Below are 19,895 nucleotides of genomic sequence, written 5' to 3'. Positions count from 1 at the left end.
TTTACTGTGAGCAGTTTAAACCTTGAAACTACAAATCTCCAACTTCCTAAACACTCCTAATGGGTTTTATATCAATTCAGTATCAGTTTCATGGATTAAGCAATTCAAACACAGCTCTTCCAAGGATCAGAAGTAGGTGAAAGCTGATGCACAGTCTAGAAAGGGAGTTTAGAGATCAGTTGTGGGTTTTTGCCCAACTTCAGAGACACCTGAACACAGCAGAGGTGTGCAGGACAAGGAGTTGTTTCCATTCACCTTTGTGAAAGAGGCAAACAGTACCAAATTATTTTGTAATGAAAAAAGTGACTCTTTTACACAAGCTTAAAGCCAATGCTGTTCACATGACACAACCACAGAGATTTTAAGGATACTCAGAGCAGCAGGAACTTGCACTTCATTCCAGAGCTGAAAGATAAAAGACAAAGAAGCCTCTGCAAACCCCATCCCTCACATTCTTCATTCAGATCAAGGAACATCTGAGCCAAAGCAGAGATACGTTTGCATTTTCAAATATCCTTTGTGAAGTGACATTTATTAGCAAGTTTGGCACAGAGAAGCCCCACTGGGAGAAGACACTGACAAATCTTGTTTTCTCAGTGTCTCACTAATGACACTGAGTGAATTCCCACTGCTTATATGGAGTCAGGAACAAAATAAGCACTAAACAGAATCATGTAAGTCAATAATACAAATTGGAGATAAGAAAATATCTGATGAAATTATACCTCACAGAGTATGCATTGTAAAGATTATTCTTTCCCTTCTTCCCTCCCCCTTATCTGTAACATTTTGCATTTTGTAAAGCAGACTTGGCTTAGCTCCTGGTGCTGTACATGTCCACATCTTCTGGGTTGGACTGGCCATGGTCTGCAAGTTTTGGGTCAGGCTTAAATTTTGATTTCTTCACTGTTCCTGTTAGAGATAGTGAAAAAATATGGTTAAAAAAGTATGCTTATACTTGAGCTGTAAGGAAAAAAGCTTAGTGACACATGTTGAGAATTTCTGTACTACCAAACACTTAGAAAAGATCAAAATCTGCCTGCTCCAGTTCAGAGTGTGTTAAGGAGGATGAGGGCAGGTTGGAGCACTGAGCACAGCAGGGGATGGAGAGCAGGACCTCTTCTCCCTCTCCAACACCACCTCCTACCCCAGCAGAGTGAGAGCAGGAATTGTGATGCTTTGCCCAACACAAGGAAAGGAAGGGAAAGTTTGAGGCATGGAAAATTTCCCTGGTGTTTCTTGTCCAGGAGCTGATGCCACAACCAACCCTGCCAGATCTGCCTGCAGCTGCTGCCAGGTGGCAAATGCACACCAGCACTCTCACCTGCTTTCACTTCTGAGCTCCCAACAAGCACAAAGAGAGCTCAGTGAGCCCCTGAAGCCTCCCACTCACTGAAGGACAGAGCACAGCACACATTTAATGCTGCTGCAATTCCACAGCACCTGGGGGATATGAAGGAGCTTTCCTGGGGCTGCGCCTCCTGCTCCTGACCTGCTGCTTTTCCAGCTGCATCACTTGATCCAACAAAGGGTGTTACATTCTCCTGAAAGCTTTGCCCCACTTGGACTGAGAAAATAAACATCTCTGGCAACACAGATTCATTTAGGGCAGGGATATTTTTGGCTGTATTAAGGACATGAACTAATTCCACCTATGAAAGCAACGACAGATCTATAAACACAAACCCAATAAAGACAGTTTGGCCTGGAGCAAGTGTAAAAACAGATCAAAGCATTCCACAAACTAAATCAGAAAAAATTCAAGTGCAAAGCAAAGATGTGAATGCAAACTACAGTGAAAATAAAGGAAAAAAAATACTAAAACCCTCATCCAAGTATGTTCTGCTTGCTTTCCAGAAAAAAAAATAATTTCTGGTAACAATTCCTTCCTTCCAAGTGATTTCCTTCCAACAAACAAAATTCAGAAATTGCCCTTACAAAAGGTAACAATACTTTAAAACAAATTTAGTTCTCCTTTAATAGGTAATTCCACTGTTTTCTCTTAAAAATTGGACTCCCAAATTTCTGTGTGTTGAACAGATGATTATTCTGTGTGATCCAGGTGATTATCTCAAGCACTTAAGGTGCACCAGGAACCACTGCAGAAAACCCAGCACAATGAATCCCAATGCTTCATTTCTCAATTACACACCCCTCTTTCATTCCACTATGGATCCTCTCTGCACTGGTAGCACAGGCTAAAAGTAATGAAATCCATTTGAGACTTCAATTTTCTAATAATAATCCAAATTTAAACCTTTTTGTATGACTTGCATTTGGATTATTCCTTATTTTGGCCATTGAAAGAACCTGGTCTGCATCAATATTGGTTCTCTGACATTATTGAGAGAGAACAGCAAATATATAATTCTGTTATTATGACAAGGTCCACAGTGAGAAAATTATCACCTCCCTGAGGCTCTGAAATGTGTATTAAATGACAGCATGTAAAATATGCTCTCAAGAATAATATGCACTGACAGCCTGCTCCAGTTTAGAGCAGGAGTAAGTGCAAAATTAAGTCAACTAATTGGATTTGCAAGTTGCCCTGAGATTACACTTGAAATGTTTAATTCACCTGATGAAGGCACTGGATTTTCATTACTCCGACACTTTACTGGGGAAGATTCAGTTCTGTTAAATGATCCTGACTCAACAGCAGACTCAGGTTTGGCACTAGAAATTCCCTTCTTTTTCTTATCTTCTTGCATAATTGGTTTTGACTCTTGCTGCAGCTGTGAACCAAACATTAATAAAAGAAAGCACATGGGTATATGCTTAATGCGTTATTGCAAAATAAAGCTTTCCAGTCTGGGAGCTTATCTTATGAAATTATTTTCAGATATGACATCATGCAATGATATTCAAGTAGTCAGCTGCACACAAGGGACACAGCTGGAAAAAGTAAAATTCATGAAACCCCACAGATCAGACAGAATAAATTCATGGAGAAGGGAAATTGCCATGAGTATATCCTTGGGACTGAAGCTGTGGTTTTACCAGAGACCCTCCAAGACCTTCACAAGTTCATTTCCAGGTGAGGAGCCTTTAGCCTTACACAGGACTGAAACAGCCCTGATGTTTACAGAACACTTCCTAGCCCTAGTTAGCAGGGGATGGAAAGATAAATCATGGGTAACCCTAGGAATGAGAAATAATGTGTCTTGGGAAGAGGCTTCACTCAGGGGAAAAAATGGAAAGTTAAGAGAAGTGTCTGAACCACATCAATTCTTGTTTAATGACAGTTATCTGAATCTCATTTTCAAAACTCAGAATTCCATTTGTGCTTTTCAGAAGAAGTAAAGGGTGAGGACTGCATGCCTATGAGCACTGTAAATTTAAAGCAAAATATTTCTACACGTCAATATAACTGAGAAACTGAAATTTTCTTTGAAAAGAGCAATGAAAAACTACTGGTGCAAAGCTGCAGTTTTACTTGGGAAGTGTCAAGGTTTTATAAATTTCCACTTGAGGAAAAAAAACCTTTTGGGTTGGATAAAACCCACATTTAATTCTGGGATTACCAACCCAAATTCCATATGTAATTTACAGAAGGTTCATATTGGCCTCTACTCTCTGCTGGCAAGGCTTCAGCTGTTTAATATGTCCTATTTTGACTGCCTCACTTAAAAACCACACACAAAATCCCCTAAAACAGAGAAAGGAGAGAAACTAGAGGAAATTCTGAGGAGAAGAATTAAGTCAGAGTTAGAAAGCGTGCTCTGTAACCGAAGGTTATAGTGGGGAAGAAAATCAGGTCAAAAACCCTGATAATCCTCCATGTGTAGTAGGTCCCTATAAAGAGGTTACTGACCATTTATTCACTGTGGCTGCCATGAGGACAGGGCAAGGAGAAGAAACAAATCAGCCATGGACAATTCATATCAGAGGGTAAATAAAGCAGACTTCCTGCAAGGGCTGCAGAGCAGCAAGCCACTCACACCTACTGGAACCCTGAGTGTCTTTGGTCTAAATTCAGGGGCTGCTTAAGACCAAAGCTTGAATCAAAATGGATCCTTCATGCCAAGATAAAAAAGGAGCTCTAAAGAGAAACTCAATCTTCTCTTGTGCACCCTGCATGCACTGTGGGACTACTGAGGGGATCTCAATACCCACTGATGTGAAAGCAATTAAACACTGAAGGGACAAAAAGATCAGACTGGGGTTTGTGCCTTGCTGAACACCATCAGTAAACCTTGAACAGCATCAGCAGAAGAGACCACAACTTTCTGAGCTCCCTCTCAAGGTGTGAGGTGTAATGACTTCCCAAGTCCTACCTTGGTGGCAGTTTCCTTGTCTGCCCACAGTGACCTCACAGCCTTGTAGGTCTGGTGACTTGCATAATGTAACTTTTTCCCTGTTACCTATTTTTTAGAAAAACATAGTTAACAACAGTGTTTAAAATACAAAGACAGACTATTCGAATGAAATCACTCCTGTTTGCATGAGAACATGCTCCACATCCTAAAGCATCGACTTTTCAAGATCTAGTACATATTTCCCTTACACCAAGCAAATTGTAAATAATGCTTAAACTGGTAGTAGGAATCCACAGGGAACATTTCCATGCTCAACCCACCTACTCCAGATGCAATCAAACCCTGATCAGCAAACAGTGTGCTGGCAATGTTGGCACAATAGATGGAGCACCAGGTTAAAGGATCCAAACTTGTCCCACTGTGTTGGAAATGAGCCCAGATAAACCAGAACCTTACCTTGGCAATGACCACTGCCTGAGCTGGGTAACAAACAGCATATCCTACAGCAGTAAGTCCCAATGGATAAGCAATTTTCTTAAATCTAGAACCTGAACAAAGCCAAATATTTTGAATAATTAGACAAAAATGAAATGCAAATGAAGTAGTTGTAGCAATTAAATGCAAAGACAAATAATCCCAAACTAGGTTTTCCAATATTATGAAGAATGAGAAGAATTCTATCATTAGTCTGTCTAGCCCTGCTCTGTCAGCTCTCAGCCAGCTCCTAACAGCAATCAGTAATGTCCCTTCATTTACCAGGAATTGATTTTAGTCCCACAGGCTTTTGCCAATGTTTGAGAAGAGCATTGTGACCCCTGGGACTGTTACAGGCCCCACACCCAGTGATGAACCCAGGCAGCCCCACCTCTCCTTGCCAGCGCTGCACCAGCCAGGCCTGACACCGTGATCACAGCGGCTTTGGGAAAGAACTCCGGGGGGGGGTTGTCCAGGTAAACATAAGCATCTAAAAATGGGGAAAAAAAAGACAAAAAGAGGCAGGGCAATTCAGTATTGGTCATTTTATTTCCCACTTAAGAAATAAAGGTGAAAATTTTCATTTTACTGAGAGTTTATAGATGAAATGAGACACATATGTGACTTGCCTACCTTTTCCAAACTGAATTGAATCCGTTATTCCATTTTTAATAAAGTTATAGACACTCTACAAGGAAAGAAAAACAAAACCAGAAAGTAAAATCTCTGTAAAAGCAGCTGCTCACCCATATCTCAGCACAATGAGACAAAGAAATACTGTGTAACTTTAAAAAACCCAAACCAGTGACCTTCTAGGGAGGCTGTGCAGAGATCTACCCTCTTTGTGACAAAAATGTAAAAATTTTATATTTTTAAAACTTACATTGGCAACTAAAAAATTTTAAAAAATCTCTCTAATGTAAGCCCCCTTTCAAAACTGAAATCTCATCAACTCTAGAATAGGAAAACACCTGGATGCCAACTGTATAGGAAAACTCAATTATAAAATACAATCTTCTCTTCCCTAGAGACTTTCCCAGGAAAACCGAAAGAACAACACCGAATTTGTACCACCAGAGGTCACTGCTATTCAGTGGCAGGAACTCACAATGATTAATGGCATTACAAAGTTTGGTATAGATTTATAACAAGAGTATTGCAGTCATGCAGTCACTGACAACATTTTTACAGACCAATGGAATCACAATTTACAGAAAAAATGAAGACACTTTGAATTTTGTTTTCAACTGTTAGGGTCTACAATTTTTGCAAAAGGAAAACACAAAATTTTCTCTGGCCAGCAGCCAGGGTGAAGCTGCTGTTTCCCAGCAGGTACAAAAGCAGGGACAGGCAGCAGTTCCCTCTCCAGCTGGAACAGGCAGTAACAGAGCTGGAGGAGTTTCTGATGGCTCCTGAGGAACAGCCTGCTGCAACAGACACATGGGATGCATTGTTTGTCTTTTATGTCAGGCACTGCCCCTTGGAAGCAGCTCCTTCTCCATGGACTGCACCTGGAATTCCAGACTCCAAAACACCCTCAAAGTTCTCCCAGCAAGAATTTACCTCTGCTGTAGAAGGAGAGCTCGTTTTTCCATCCAAAATTACCTTATGCAACACAAAGACCTGCCAAAAAAACCCTCCAGGGGGAAGTAAAGTTTTTTCAGTAGTTTAATGGTGAGAGAAGTGCAGGAAAGGCTGGGTGCATCCCTTACCTGGCACCAGCCGAAGTAGCGGCCGGTCGTGCTCCGCAGAGCCGTCAGCTGCTGCTGCAGGGGCCCCGGCTGCTCCTCGATGTAGCGCGACGTCAGCGGGGGGGCGCTGTAAATGGGCAGCTGCAAACACAGAGAGCCGAGCTAAAGGGACACAGCCCTGCTCCTGTGAGTGCTGCACACACAGCTGAGCACCAGGGACACAGCCCTGCTCCTGTGAGTGCTGCACACACAGAGAGCTGAGCACCAGGGACACAGCCCTGCTCCTGTGAGTGCTGCACACACAGAGCTGAGCACCAGGGACACAGCCCTGCTCCTGTGAGTGCTGCACACACAGCTGAGCACCAGGGACACAGCCCTGCTCCTGTGAGTGCTGCACACACAGACTGGCAGCAGGGACACAGCCCTGCTCCCCTGAGTGCTGCACACACAGCTGAGCACCAGGGACACAGCCCTGCCCCTGTGAGTGCTGCACACAGAGCTGAGCACCAGGGACACAGCCCTGCTCCTGTGAGTGCTGCACACACAGAGAGCTGAGCACCAGGGACACAGCCCTGCCCCTGTGAGTGCTGAGCAGCAGGGACACAGCCCTGCTCCTGTGAGTGCTGAGCAGCAGGGACACAGCTCTGCTCCTGTGAGTGCTGAGCAGCAGGGACACAGCCCTGCTCCTGTGAGTGCTGAGCAGCAGGGACACAGCCTGCTCCTGAGTGCTGCAAACACAGCCTGCTCCCGTGAGTGCTGCACACACAGAGAGCTGAGCAAGAGGGACACAGCCCTGCCCCTGTGAGTGCTGCACACACAGAGAGCTGAGCACCAGGGACACAGCTCTGATCCCTGAGTGCTGCACACACAGCTGAGCACCAGGGACACAGCTCTGATCCCTGAGTGCTGCACACACAGAGAGCTGAGCACCAGGGACACAGCCCTGCTCCTGTGAGTGCTGCACACACAGAGAGCTGAGCACCAGGGACACAGCCCTGCTCCTGTGAGTGCTGCACACACAGATCTGAGCACCAGGGACACAGCCCTGCTCCTCTCACACACAGCTGAGCACCAGGGACACAGCCCTGCTCCCCTGAGTGCTGCACACACAGAGAGCTGAGCTAAAGGGACACAGCCCTGCTCCTCTCATACACAGCTGAGCACCAGGGACACAGCCCTGCTCCTCTCACACACAGCTGAGCAGCAGGACACAGCTGTTGAGTGCTGCAGTTCAAGGGAGTTTTCTAAGCCTGCAGACCCTCAGGGTTCCCCCTGCAGCACACAAAGCCCCTCTGTGGAATGATGAACTTTCAGAGTTCCAACTGACTCTACTCAAGTGGACTTCACTCTTTGGAAGTGAGAACTGAAACAATGCTGTGGGTTCTTAGAAGCAGAATTATTCACTATGAAGCAAAGACATGTGTGTGGATGTGTGCAATTGCACATTAGAGAAGGACCCATCAGCCTCATCAGCCAGTATTCTATTTTCACCTTTTCTGACTTCATTTTTGAAATACCATAATAATGAAAATGAGATAAAACCTCACTAATTTAGTATTGTAACACTTTGTGTTTTATTTGAGCCATATCACATATTTGCTATCTATTTTAGTTACTGTAATTCAATAGACAGAGCTGCTATTCTGCAGGTTTTTCTGTATTATTTTAAAGACCAAAAAAGAGGAAGATTCATACCTTGTCTGGCTTCACCAGCTGACTTTTTGACTCCTTTTCTGTTGCTGCATATACAGTAATACATATCAATGGCAGCCCAGAAGAAACAGCTGCCAGCTTTGCCACCTGGGACAGAGAGATGAAAACAGGGAGTCTTAATGCTGAAATTAAAATTTCCCATTTTGGATTGATCAAATATGGGATTAAACAAGTCACTTTTAAAGGCAGTTTTAAGCATTATGCCTTTTAGAAATATCTTGACTTATACAAAGATTTTCTCAAATTAAAATGGTAAAGAAAAGGTTGAAGAGCCCTGAACAGTTTTATGTCTAAAATACCAGGAAAAACCAGCAAAGCCACATTGATCTTCCATCACCTGTTAGGGTAAATTCAGCTGTAATTTACTCAGCATGCAGGAACCCCATTTCTGAAGAATTATTAAAGAAAAACTATTTTAACCTATCATAATTCAGACTGCTTATTTCCATACAGCATGCTACAGAACAAGACACCAATTTTCAGTAGACACCAGAAGGAAAAGTGAATTTAAACATGATAGAGCATGAGAAAGTTGCATTGTTCACTTAAAAAAAATAATGTATTTTTAAAAGCCACAGTGGATTCTGTTCTCAATGTAAAGGAGAAAGCTACACAGGGAATGATCAAAGTGGTCCTGCTCCTGACTGACAGTAATTGCTTTACTTTTGGGTGCCTGCAGACAAACACATAAATGTTTAAAGATCCAAGGAAATAGCTGCACTGGCTAACATTTACACTGGCAGTTATCCCAAGAGGGTTTCACTCTTTTCTACTGAAATCACAAAGAACCAGAGTGAAAGAAAAAGCAACATCACCTTGACTACACTAAAGAGGCTTCACTGCACAGAGCTGTTCCTTATCTAAACACAAGGTGCACTAAGAGACCTCAGTTAGCTAAGTGGTTTTAGTACTAATTTATTGACATTATTTTAATAAAAGTTTCTTATGAGGCATTATGTATCAAACAACAAAAATCATACATTGTTTAGCTAGAGAAACCAGTAAGTATTTTACCTATGAAAACTTCTACAGAAGTTACTGATAATTAAGAAATGGCAGGATCATAATTTTCTATCAAACACTAGGCAAGAAGCCCAGAGAAAAACCCCTGCAACAGGCTGGAGCTGTGGAACAGCCTGGGATTGCATGTTCAGCCACCAGAATGACTCCAGAACATCAGCTGATAACTGAGAAATAAATAAAAATCTTCTTTTTGAGGAACTCAGGAAATTGCTGTGGGTACAAAAGCCAGGTGACATCTGTGGAGATGAATTCTGCACACACACAGAGGAAAGGTCAGTGGGCAGTAATAAAACATCCCCTGTACCACCACTGCCAAGGTCCTGACCTGCAACACTGAGTACCTGAAGGTTTTTATCCCCAGAAATAAAAAACACACCCAAGACAAACAGACATGGCAATATTTTTGATGAGAAGCCTGAACAGCAATTATTTGCTGAAGAAATGCATGATATGCTCTCTAGCAGAAAATTGTTACAGCTACGCCTCTTAACAGCAGAACTGGAGTAAGACCAATCAAAATATAACAATAAAACTGTCAAATGTACCTGAGTAATTTTGGCTTTAATTCTTTGCATTTCAAACAATCTGCTTCAAAGTCTTGGAATCTTATCAACAATCAAAAATACAGATTCTATTTAAAAAAAAAAAAAAAGTTAAAAAGCTACATCACTCCAAAGAATTCACTATCTTCCACTCAAAAGATGCAGAATACAAACAAAACCATAATAAAACCATATAGTTTATTTATGCTAATCTCCAAGACATTGTTTCCCACTGAAACTGCAAATTCTGTGTGCTTGCTTCAAGAATTGGAGCAGGAAACTTGCCCTGAAGGCAGGAACTGCCTCAAAACAAAGGGAATCAAAGGGTGGAGTAAATGCAAAAATCTGATGCATGGATTTATATAAAAAAATACATGAGTTCTGTATCACAAAATGGGAATCTACTAGCCAGGGTAAAATAAGATTAAAATTTAGCAGCTACCTTGTATCATATTTTCCATTAAAAAATGTTAATTGAAGAATAAAGAGTCACAGATTTATGACTTTCTCCTACCACTCAGATGTCTTGAGATGGATCACAAAACTGTCTCACATCCTTTTGCTTTATTTTCCCCACAAGTTACACGAGACATAATCACCAGAAGCTTGCAGGCCAAACCCAGTATCCTAATTCAGGTATGTCTTTAGAAATCTCTGCTGACAACCACCAAAAACACCCCCACAAATGGAACAGATCCTTCCACTTCACCTCAACTCCCTGACACTCCACGGATTTGGTTTTAGTCTTGGTAAGTGACCCACAGAGCATGAAATCTTAATAAGAATAAAATTCTTATTAATAAATATTTCATAGTAAATAGTAAAGAACACAATTAAAATTATGTCACTTCACTAAAGGTACTGAATCACTCAGATTTATATACTAAGGCAACCAAATTACTTCAAGATCACCCAGCCAGACAGCAAAGCCAGTTTCTTTTGCCTTAACAAACTAAAGCAAAATGGTTTATTTTAATTTCTGTTCTCATTGGTACCATCCTTTCCTTTCCAGATATATACACTTTTAAAATGCTTTAAAAAAGTAAATATGCAGATTCATGTGAGAGCAACCTATTCATCAATTTGATTGCCAACACTGGAAAACCTGTCTAAATATTTGTGAGAAGGCTTAGATCTTTACATGCACGTTGTTCTGTTTAAAGACACTGTATTATTCCTACAACTCGCGATATTTTAGATACTTGTAACCCTGTTAGCTCGTAACAGCACGATTTTAACAGCCTTGTTTTGGTGATGTACAGCACCACTAGCACTTTATCGTGTCACTACCAAACTATCATCTTGATATTCCTCGAGCTGAAGGTGTTTCGGGGGCTGCCAGTACACGGAGAAGCACCAGAAGAGAAACCCCGCTTTTATTCCCTGTTGCACAATTTAACCAGCTCTCGAATCAGCTCCTTCCCTGCCAAGTCCCACAGCACCAGAGCTCTCCCTGCCCCACTCCGCCACCTGACCCCGGCTCCCGCGGCACCGAGGGCTCCTTCCCGCCAGCACCGGGGGACCCGCGGGCGGGCCGGGCGCTCCCGGGGGCCGCACGGAGCCGCCCCGGCTGTCCCGAGCCGGCGGAGGAGCGGGAGCGGAGGCCGAGGGGCAGCGGGGCCGCGGGGCCGGGGCAGCGCCGGCCTGAGGGCGGGCGGACACTCACCTTGGCCGCCATGTTGGACAGCGCCGCGTACGGCGCGCGGGAAGGGCCGCGCCGGGCGGGGCCGAGGGGCCGGGGCGGGACCGCGCTCGGGCCGGGCGGGATCGCCCTCAGCCGGCATTGCCCGGGGCGGGCAGGGATGGATTGTGCTCAGCCGGCATCGTCACAAAGCGGGCAGGGATGGATTCCCCTCTAGCCGGGGAGGGCATCGCCCCGAAGAGGGCAGGGGTGGATCCCCCTCAGCCGGCATGGCCACAAAGTGGGCAGGGACGGATTCCCCTCAGCTGGCATCGCCCCAAAGCGGGCAGGGACGGATTCCCCTCAGCTGGCATCGCCCCAAAGCTGGCAGGGATGGATTCCCCTCAGCCGGCATCGCCCCAAAGCGGGCAGGGATGGATTCCCCTCAGCCGACATGGCCTCAAAGCGGGCAGGGATAGAATCCCCTCAGCCGGGTCGGGCATCGTGCCAAAGCGGGCAGGGATGATCCCGCTCAGCCGGAGCGGGCATCGCCCTCAGCCGGCATGGCCCCTAAGCGGGCAGGGATGATCCCGCTCAGTCGGCATGGCCCCAAAGCGGGCAGAGATCAGTCTCAGCCGCCATCGCCCTAAGGTGGGCAGGGATCCCCCTCAGCCGGGATCGCGCCCCGATCGGGCGGCATCGCCCTCAGCCGGGATCCCCCTCAGATCGACAGCGATGTCCCTTAGCCCGCATCGCCCTCAGCCGGGATCACCCTCAGAACACACAAAATCCCCCATAAAACACAATCTAAGTGCAGATAATTCGTTTATTGAAGTCCAAATTTACAACGGAAGTTTACAACTTTTTTTTTCTTTCCCCAAAACAAAAGCTTTGTTTGAATTTAGGAAGAATAAATGTTTGTTTTTGTTTTTGTTTTTTTTTTTAATAATGTACAGACTATATCTCTTAAATAAGTTAATATCTTTGAAAAAAGAGCAATATGTTCCTTTTTTTTAATGTTGCAGTGCAACTTACGACTTACACGTCTGTGCAATGTACCATGAGGTATATGCCCAGTGAGCAACACACAGTGAAGTTTTCCATTCATAAATTTTCATTGTAGACACACAAAAAGTTAACAAGTTATTAATCTGTGATAGAAAACGCAGCCGGTTACAGTAATTCACACAGAACTCATCTGGAAAGAGGGAAAAAAGAAACCTAATGTTCATTGCCTATAGAAACTATTGGATTATCTCTCAACATAGACAAGTATAAAATTAAAAATACTGTTGTGAAACTGAAGAAATACTGTGTTATCCAGGGGTTGAAACCTCGTTTAACCTGTATTAGTCTAGAACCATTGGTTTTCTCTCTGTAGCATCCACGAGCTGAGGGATTTACTGTGGTACTGATGGAGCATCTGCTTGTCAAAGCATTAAGCAGGATGGGCACTATAGAAAAGTTGCAGAATGCTCAAAAATGTACAACTCCAGCATTTCCCTGGCATGGACAGGTGGTTTTCCATTGCCTCTCAGTTCATCTCCCAGCTGATTAGAAAAACAAGGCTGAAACATGGAAGATTACTCGTATTTGAAGCTTGACACTTCAAATTTCTCAGGATGGCTCTAAAATACTTATTTTTCTTAATGACAGAAAACATATATTTATTTAAGAAAGAATCATCCACAATATAACTTTGTGATAAATAACAGTTCTGCCTCTAATACATATATACATACTGCTTGTAAACAAAAATGCCCACAGGTCATGGAGTCTCCATGATTTTTTTACAAGGCGCTATAGATTTTTATTTATTTTTTCTTTTTTTGTTATTGAAAACAGTCCTAGTGAAAGTTTGGTTTATAACCTCCTATTGCTACAGAAACAGTAAGAATGTTTATATTTACAAAGAAACAAAGACCATGGAGACCCCATAGCGTTATTTGCCAAAGATTTGAAGTTGGTGGGGTTTGCAAAATACACGTTGTCAGCACGTTGGACAGGTTGAACACCAGCAGTACGATACTCCAGTGCTTTGGTATTTCAACCCCTGAATATACAAAGACATTACTACAGCCTACTTCACAGTTTAATGCAAGTAAAGTGCAAGCCATAGTACAAGGGTGTCATACATTTCCATACATGTAAGCGTTATCTAAAAAAGGCTCTGTACAAGGTTTATTAGCTATTAGTAACCTAGATGGAAGTCACCTATGGCCCAGCAATTAATGGTCTTACAAGGATATTGTCTTTGTAATACAGTATGTGTCAAATGTAAAACGTTTATTAATACTAGTGCATTTCTCTTACATCCTAACCTGTTTTCTCATCAGATTTTCAAGCTGAAATCCTTGTTTCTCAGTAAAACAGAAGTCTTAACTGGTTACAGGGTCTTACTGGTGTTTTGGCCAGCGAACACAGTTTGTTAAGACGTATTTGTTTTGTGGTTGCTAGTGAAAAAATGCAATAGTTAATATGTATAATGTGACATCCTTAGTTAATCTGCAGCATTCGGACAGACACATTTACTGTTAGTAAAAAGATCTGTATTGATACCCTCACCAACGCCTGAGCATGAACAATATTCTAGAAATGTGAGGACAGAAGCTACAGGGCTTAGCTGGTCAAACAGCAGGTTGTCGACATATTTGATCATTTTTACAACATTGCTTTCTTTCAAATACTGCTCACACAGTGGCATTAATGCTTAAAGTCCCTAACTGTCACTTCTAACACATGTATGTTCTTGATAAAAATAAAGATATATCTGTCTGGCCTGCATTAAGAGTGAATATGGTTCTTTTCCTGAAGGCAGTTTCTGTCTGAATTATTTAAATATTTTTATTAAGAGGAGGTCCCAGTAGTATATCACCTGTCTTCAAACCTGATAAAAATTTAAACAATATTGTTTATAAACCTCCTCCTGGATGTGCAAGAGTGGTTTAACCCGTAAAATATAGAAAATAAGCTTTAAAACATGTTTCTTTTCCTGTTAGTTATATCCAGAGTGAAGCATTCCCTGCCCACATGTTAGAGAGTGGAACTGATCAGAAACATCACATTTCACTTGTGGGTAATGGGAGCAAAGAAAATAACTATAAACATCAAGTAAAGAAATACAACTTACTAGTTTTGGTTTAAATAGCCATGAAATTTCCATACAACAGCTGATAGGGCTCAGATGTGATTTTCAGAAGGGATTTTCAGATCTGTGCCCACTTAACACCCATCAAGAGCCTCAGCCTTGAGGCTCTGTGAATTCACATTACACAGTGTGAATTCATCTGAGAGAGGAGATGGAGGACCCTTCCCCACAGCATCCTGCCTGGGAAACCTACCCTGAGCCTCAGCTTTGGTGAAGGAAACATTCTGGAAGAAAAAGAGCTTTTTAATACTGAATAGAAATAAATAGCTAATATTGCTTCTCCAGTCTTTCCTGTTATTTCCCATTTTTGGTCCTAGTGGTAAATAAACATCATTTGGCAGCAGGGAAGGTGATGTGCTGTGGCCCAAGGCATGAGGCACATGGAAAAGCTACCATGGAAAACCTGTGCCCTTCTGGCTGCCCTAGAGCACCATTCCCTACTGTGGAGAATGTTGCTACTGAGGAGAGAATAAAAACTGAGGAGAGAATTAAATCCTTTATGAGACCCAGCCAACACTTATTTCTCTAACATTAAATGTGGGGAACCCAGGCATGCCCTGAATGGGGCTCAGGCTGGGGCCCAGCAATACAGACAGGCCTGGGCTCTCTTCCTTGAGGAATCTCCCTAAGACTGGCTCTGGAGACAGAACCTCTGTGGAGAGACAAGACTTGGTTTACTGAAAAATTGAGTGTTTGAAGTATAATTAAATTGTCTGTTGTCATTCTCTAGTTCAGGGGCAGCTGACAGGCATTGCAGAGGGGAATGGGTTTGTTGTGCTGCATCGTGCCTTAGCCAAGGGTCCTTTTACACAAACCATCTTTGAAGGACTTTGTTCCCCACTGCATGAAGGGTTTGTACCAACTGTTGGTGAATTATCACAAAATAGCTCTGCTGTCTCTCCTCAAGGATCAACAGGCCCCAGCTATATCACCTTGGTCATAAATACTGCTATTTTTGGCAGAAAGAATGCTTTTATCACTTTGGAAGACAGTAAGACCACATGAGGAAAGAATATGGCAAATAAGGTTTGTGATAATCTTGGCCTTTTGCATTTACATTACTTGAGACAAAGAAAAGAATGTTCTTTGTTCTCCTCAGATTTCTGTTGAGTTAAACAATTTCTACCAGATTCTTCATTTTTCTCCCAGAGGTCCTATTAACATTTAAAGTGAAATCTCCTAAAGGTCAGCAGCAGAACTGTACCATTTTCGAGGAGGCTGAGCCCTTCCCAGAGCCACTGTAAAGGAACTCCTTCAAAGGTACCTGTGCTGTCCTTCACAGGACCTTGGAGAAGGAGCTGTAACTGCTGAGAGGAGGGAGAGGAGGCTTAGCTGGCCATGCACAATTCTCTGCTGCACTCATTTCTTTTTCCTTGGAAAAACCAGTGGAGCACCACATTCCCAGCTCAAAAGGCAGCAGCCAGAGCTGAATGTCCTGATAACAACCCCCTCCTCCTCCTCTGGTTTTTGTTCGTGTCAATTAGAGCAAGCTCAGGGTAGTTTTCACTTAAAGTAATGAAACCAAGAGAAATGTCTTGGTTCTCTCAGGAAGTGATGCCGAGAGAGCTATTAAGACACTTTCAAAGATCTGACATGTCACTGAATACAGAACAGTATTAAAAAAGGAGGGGAATCAGTAGCTCAGGGGGAGCATTAAATCAGTTGTAATGAAAAATAGCCGGAACAAAAAGACTCAGCTTGTGGAGTGTCAGAGAAAGTGTATGGGCTGAGACATTTCACCTGAAGCAATTCTGAATGAAGACACTAACTTTAATAAGATCCAGTTAAATAAAGCACATCCAAACAACATTTCCATGTTGTTGTATATGTTAAAGACCAAGTTTTACCTGAGAATTCAGGCAGGAAAACTGGTAAATTAATAAATCTATTGTACAGGTGCTATTTATTTCCCTTGATGAACTCAGCAGCCAAGCCTTGTTCTTTTCCTATTTAAAAATATGGCATCAAAACGACCACAACAATTCCAGCTGCTTTGTACTGTGTGTTCAAGTTCCTGTTGGTCCAGAGAATTGGATGTACTTTAATACATAAGCAGGACTTGGTGCATGAATTTTTAAATACATTATCTGTATTGCACTTTGCATTCCGGTGAGTTCAAAGGTGGTGAAAATCCAAATAATTGTGCTGTGGTGACTGTGCACATTCTCTCTGCCGTCCATTTAGATTGGAACCGACTTCCAGAAGGAAGAACCCATGGCTGAGAGGGAAGGGCTGCAGGGTGGGGTTCAGGAAATGTGCCAGGAGAATGACTAGTTCTTGTGAAATGGCTTCCAAATGCCAGCTGACATTTGTGAAAGAATAGAGTCTTTGTATTGCTTAATTTAGCAATTAGATTTTGCTTGCTCTAAGGCACAAGCAATGCCAGACAAATGGTTCAGACTTTTCTCCCAGTTAATCTTAAGCCCATTAGAGGGAATTTCTCCAGTGTATCTCATCTCATTTCATCTCATGAATCTCCTGGACAATTTATTTGGCCTATTCAGTGCAAATCACATTTGCTGAGAGCTGCTCTGCAAGAGCAGAATGCAGACTCACAATTCCAAGAATTTCAGAAAAGATGATCTCATGACACTGAGAGATTTTTAAAGATAAGCTGAGCAAAAGTATGAACTATCTACTATTTATCTCATCTATTCATATTTCAGAAATTGTATTTAAACTTAAAACAGAGATGATCTGTTTTCCCTACTATTTGTGTCATTTCTGAGAAATCTGTCTTCCCAATTATGTTTCTCATTTTCAGCTGTATCTTTAAGTAGTATTCTCTGCTTGCTTGTGACTTCACTGAATATGCTCAGTTATGTCTTGAGTGATAAAGCAGTGGCATTTGAAATCCTTTTGGAAAGCTATTTGGAAACAATATAGATATTTTCATTATGAAAGCACAAACCATCTTTTGGGTTTGAAACAATAGGCATATTTACATTTCTTTAGGAATTTAGACAGTTTAATCTATGTAACTATTTCTGTGACCATCCATCACTGCTTGCATGTATAACATGAATTAATTTCTAAATGGATTCTATAATTTATGCTGTTGCTCACTGGAAATAAAGGAATGAAATTAAGACGGGAAAGAAGGGGGGAGGCAAAGGAAAGGTGTTTTTAATTTTGTCTTTGTTTTTTGCTATGCAATGGTATTTTAAATTGTTAATAAGTGAATTTTCCCCAAGTCAGGTTTGTTTTGCCTACAATAACCACTAGCAGGTGATCTCCCTGTCTTTGTCTCAACCCAGGAGCTTTCCTGTGGCAATTTCCCCCTCCTGTCCAGCCAAGGTCAGCCCCCCTCAACTGTGGAGACAGAACTGAGCACCCAGGACACCTTCACCTGGTCTGGCTTTGGAACAATGAAATCTCTTCCTGGATACTAGGACCTCACTGAGATGACATTTTTTCCTCTATTATACTGAACTACATGAATTTTACAGTCCTTGATGGATGAGAGACAATTAGGTTTATCTTGTGAAAAAATGATCAGTGAAATCTGTTTCAGTGAAATGACATCAGCTGTGTTCACATCCCCTTCATTCTGCCTTTTAGAACTATTCTACAAGCAGAGTCAAAGCAAACTGTGAATGGCTTTGAAATCTGTGTTCAGTAGCATTCAGAGCAATCTTTTTTTCCCCCAAAGAATACAAGTATTTTCCCCAAAACCTGATTCTTCCAAACCATTCTCACCCAGGCAAGGAAGTGAAATCCACTGCGTGACTTGTGTGTCTTCCCAAACCAATCAATACCGATTGGTTTTTGAATGATGTTTAGAATAACTTCACCCACTTGCAAATGTACTGCTAGCAGTTAAAAATTATTGCCAGACATTACATAATTTTGAATTATTAACTCAGCTATAGATGTCAGTGTATCACAGAATGTAATTGATTAGTTCAGGAGGTTTTTTTAGCTTCATTCTCATGCTTTTTTTGAATTTTGTGACTCACAGTCATGTGTCACTTCAATTCACAGTGAAGAAACGATGAAAACCTGCAGTATGTACCTTACTCAGTGCAGATTTCTTTTTCTTTCACCATGAAATACTTCAAATCCTATTAAAACCTGTTTAAGTTGCAGCATTAGTGAACAACCAATATTGTTCTACTCGTATCTTACCTCTGTGCCAAACCTGCTTGCTCGTGCTCCTTCGTTTAAAGGCAGGCACAGCACGTTACAAACACAGTATTTAAATGGCATGTACAGAGTGCCCATAGGGCCAGACTGGGATCTATTTCTTAGATGTACAGTGTACATTTTAAGGCACACTATAGGGATTGAGTTTACATTTTGATAACTCTGTCCTTTTATTTGCAAAGATGGTCACTACCTGGAAATGTTGCAAAAATAAAAGTTCATCTCTAAGAGTGGCCAATGTATTCATGTCTTCATTTTTTATATTTTTTCTCAAGAAAAAATGTGTGAAAATGTGAACTTTAGGGAATTTTAAAAGGAAATGTCAACTACCATGTTACATTTTATATACATAGATATGATTTTATATATATCTAAATATATAAAATGATTGCAGGAGCTCATACTATAAGCTGAGTTTTAGTACAGTACTTTAAATATACTGGTATTTATTTTCAGTAACACTTCTGCACCGCTTCTTCCTAATGCAGAGCTCGATACGGACATTGGTTGATAACAGCAAACAAAAAAATTCATAAAGAATATTATTGTCTTATCATGCAATGTAGTAGGCATCCTGTGGCACTATTCTCTTACCCAAGTATTTACAGTACTGCTGAGTACCTTAAATTCCCCAGGGTTTGTCTGCCTGCCTCTGTCAGGCACCCAGCAGTGGCCAGGCTGAGCTGCTGTCACACGTGAGTCTCGATGAAGGAGTGTGTGTGTGTCAGCATTGGGGCCGAGCTTGCCAGTTCAGAGGCTCCGTTTTGAGACTTCCCAGCAGCACTGTACTCACAAATGTCCAGGAAAAACTCATAGTTCTTTAGTTTCCAATCTTTGAACTTCTTGGATGTTAAGTTGGGATCGTCCAGAAGGCTGTTGATTACTGTGAGGTCCCCTTCCTTTGCCTGGCAAATTCCAGAAAAACAGAGGATAGGTCAAAATGAAATTCTGTATTCCAGCACTTTATTTCTTCCTTAACTTTTAATGCCAAGCACCAGGAAAACTACTATGGAAGCTTTAATATTTACCTAAATTCAGGAACTATTACAGCATAAACTGTTTGACAGCTCAGTCTGTGCCACATGCTACAATTTGCCCACACAGAGTGCCAAATAATCTCCTTTTTTCCCTTAAAATGGAACATACTTGCTTTGAAGGATTTTTAGTTTCTTTGAAACTTGATTTTAAAGCTACAAAAAAAGCATTAACAATAGAAATGTAAAAGATTAAAGACATAGAGTGACATTAACGACAAGGGGCGATGCTTCCCACTGCCAG

The 19,895-nt window shown here is 42.0% G+C and overlaps 2 protein-coding genes across 5 annotated transcripts in view; both read right to left on the bottom strand.

The window, feature by feature from the left end:
* Positions 1-494: 494 nt before the first annotated feature.
* On the bottom strand, positions 495-11,419 carry APOOL (apolipoprotein O like). Of its 2 annotated transcripts, none has more exons than XM_064712706.1 (9): positions 11,369-11,419; positions 8,120-8,224; positions 6,446-6,565; positions 5,367-5,421; positions 5,125-5,223; positions 4,716-4,807; positions 4,278-4,364; positions 2,579-2,735; positions 495-912 (listed from the first exon to the last, which is right to left on the bottom strand). In XM_064712706.1, exons 1-9 carry the CDS (start codon positions 11,378-11,380, stop codon positions 815-817), a joined length of 825 nt encoding a protein of 274 aa, XP_064568776.1. In that variant the 5' UTR covers positions 11,381-11,419; the 3' UTR covers positions 495-814. The 2 variants fall into 2 exon arrangements, with proteins under 2 accessions (XP_064568776.1, XP_064568775.1); XM_064712705.1 differs by lacking the exon at positions 11,369-11,419 and adding an exon at positions 9,706-9,793.
* Positions 11,420-12,142: 723 nt separating this feature from the next.
* Positions 12,143-19,895, bottom strand: part of LOC135447654 (connector enhancer of kinase suppressor of ras 2-like) — a 169,763-nt gene continuing 162,010 nt past the window's right edge. For all 3 annotated transcript variants that reach the window (XM_064712703.1, XM_064712701.1, XM_064712704.1), the window contains one exon: positions 12,143-19,522. In XM_064712703.1, the coding sequence (XP_064568773.1) occupies positions 19,307-19,522 (216 nt within the window). In that variant the 3' untranslated portion in view covers positions 12,143-19,306. The remainder of the gene's footprint in view (positions 19,523-19,895) is intronic.

The sequence above is a fragment of the Zonotrichia leucophrys genome, chromosome 4A (genome assembly GCF_028769735.1).
Source record: "Zonotrichia leucophrys gambelii isolate GWCS_2022_RI chromosome 4A, RI_Zleu_2.0, whole genome shotgun sequence".
Lineage (NCBI taxonomy): Eukaryota > Metazoa > Chordata > Aves > Passeriformes > Passerellidae > Zonotrichia > Zonotrichia leucophrys.
The sequence above is the reverse complement of the archived record's forward strand: the minus strand, read 5'-3'. Positions and strand labels throughout refer to the sequence as shown.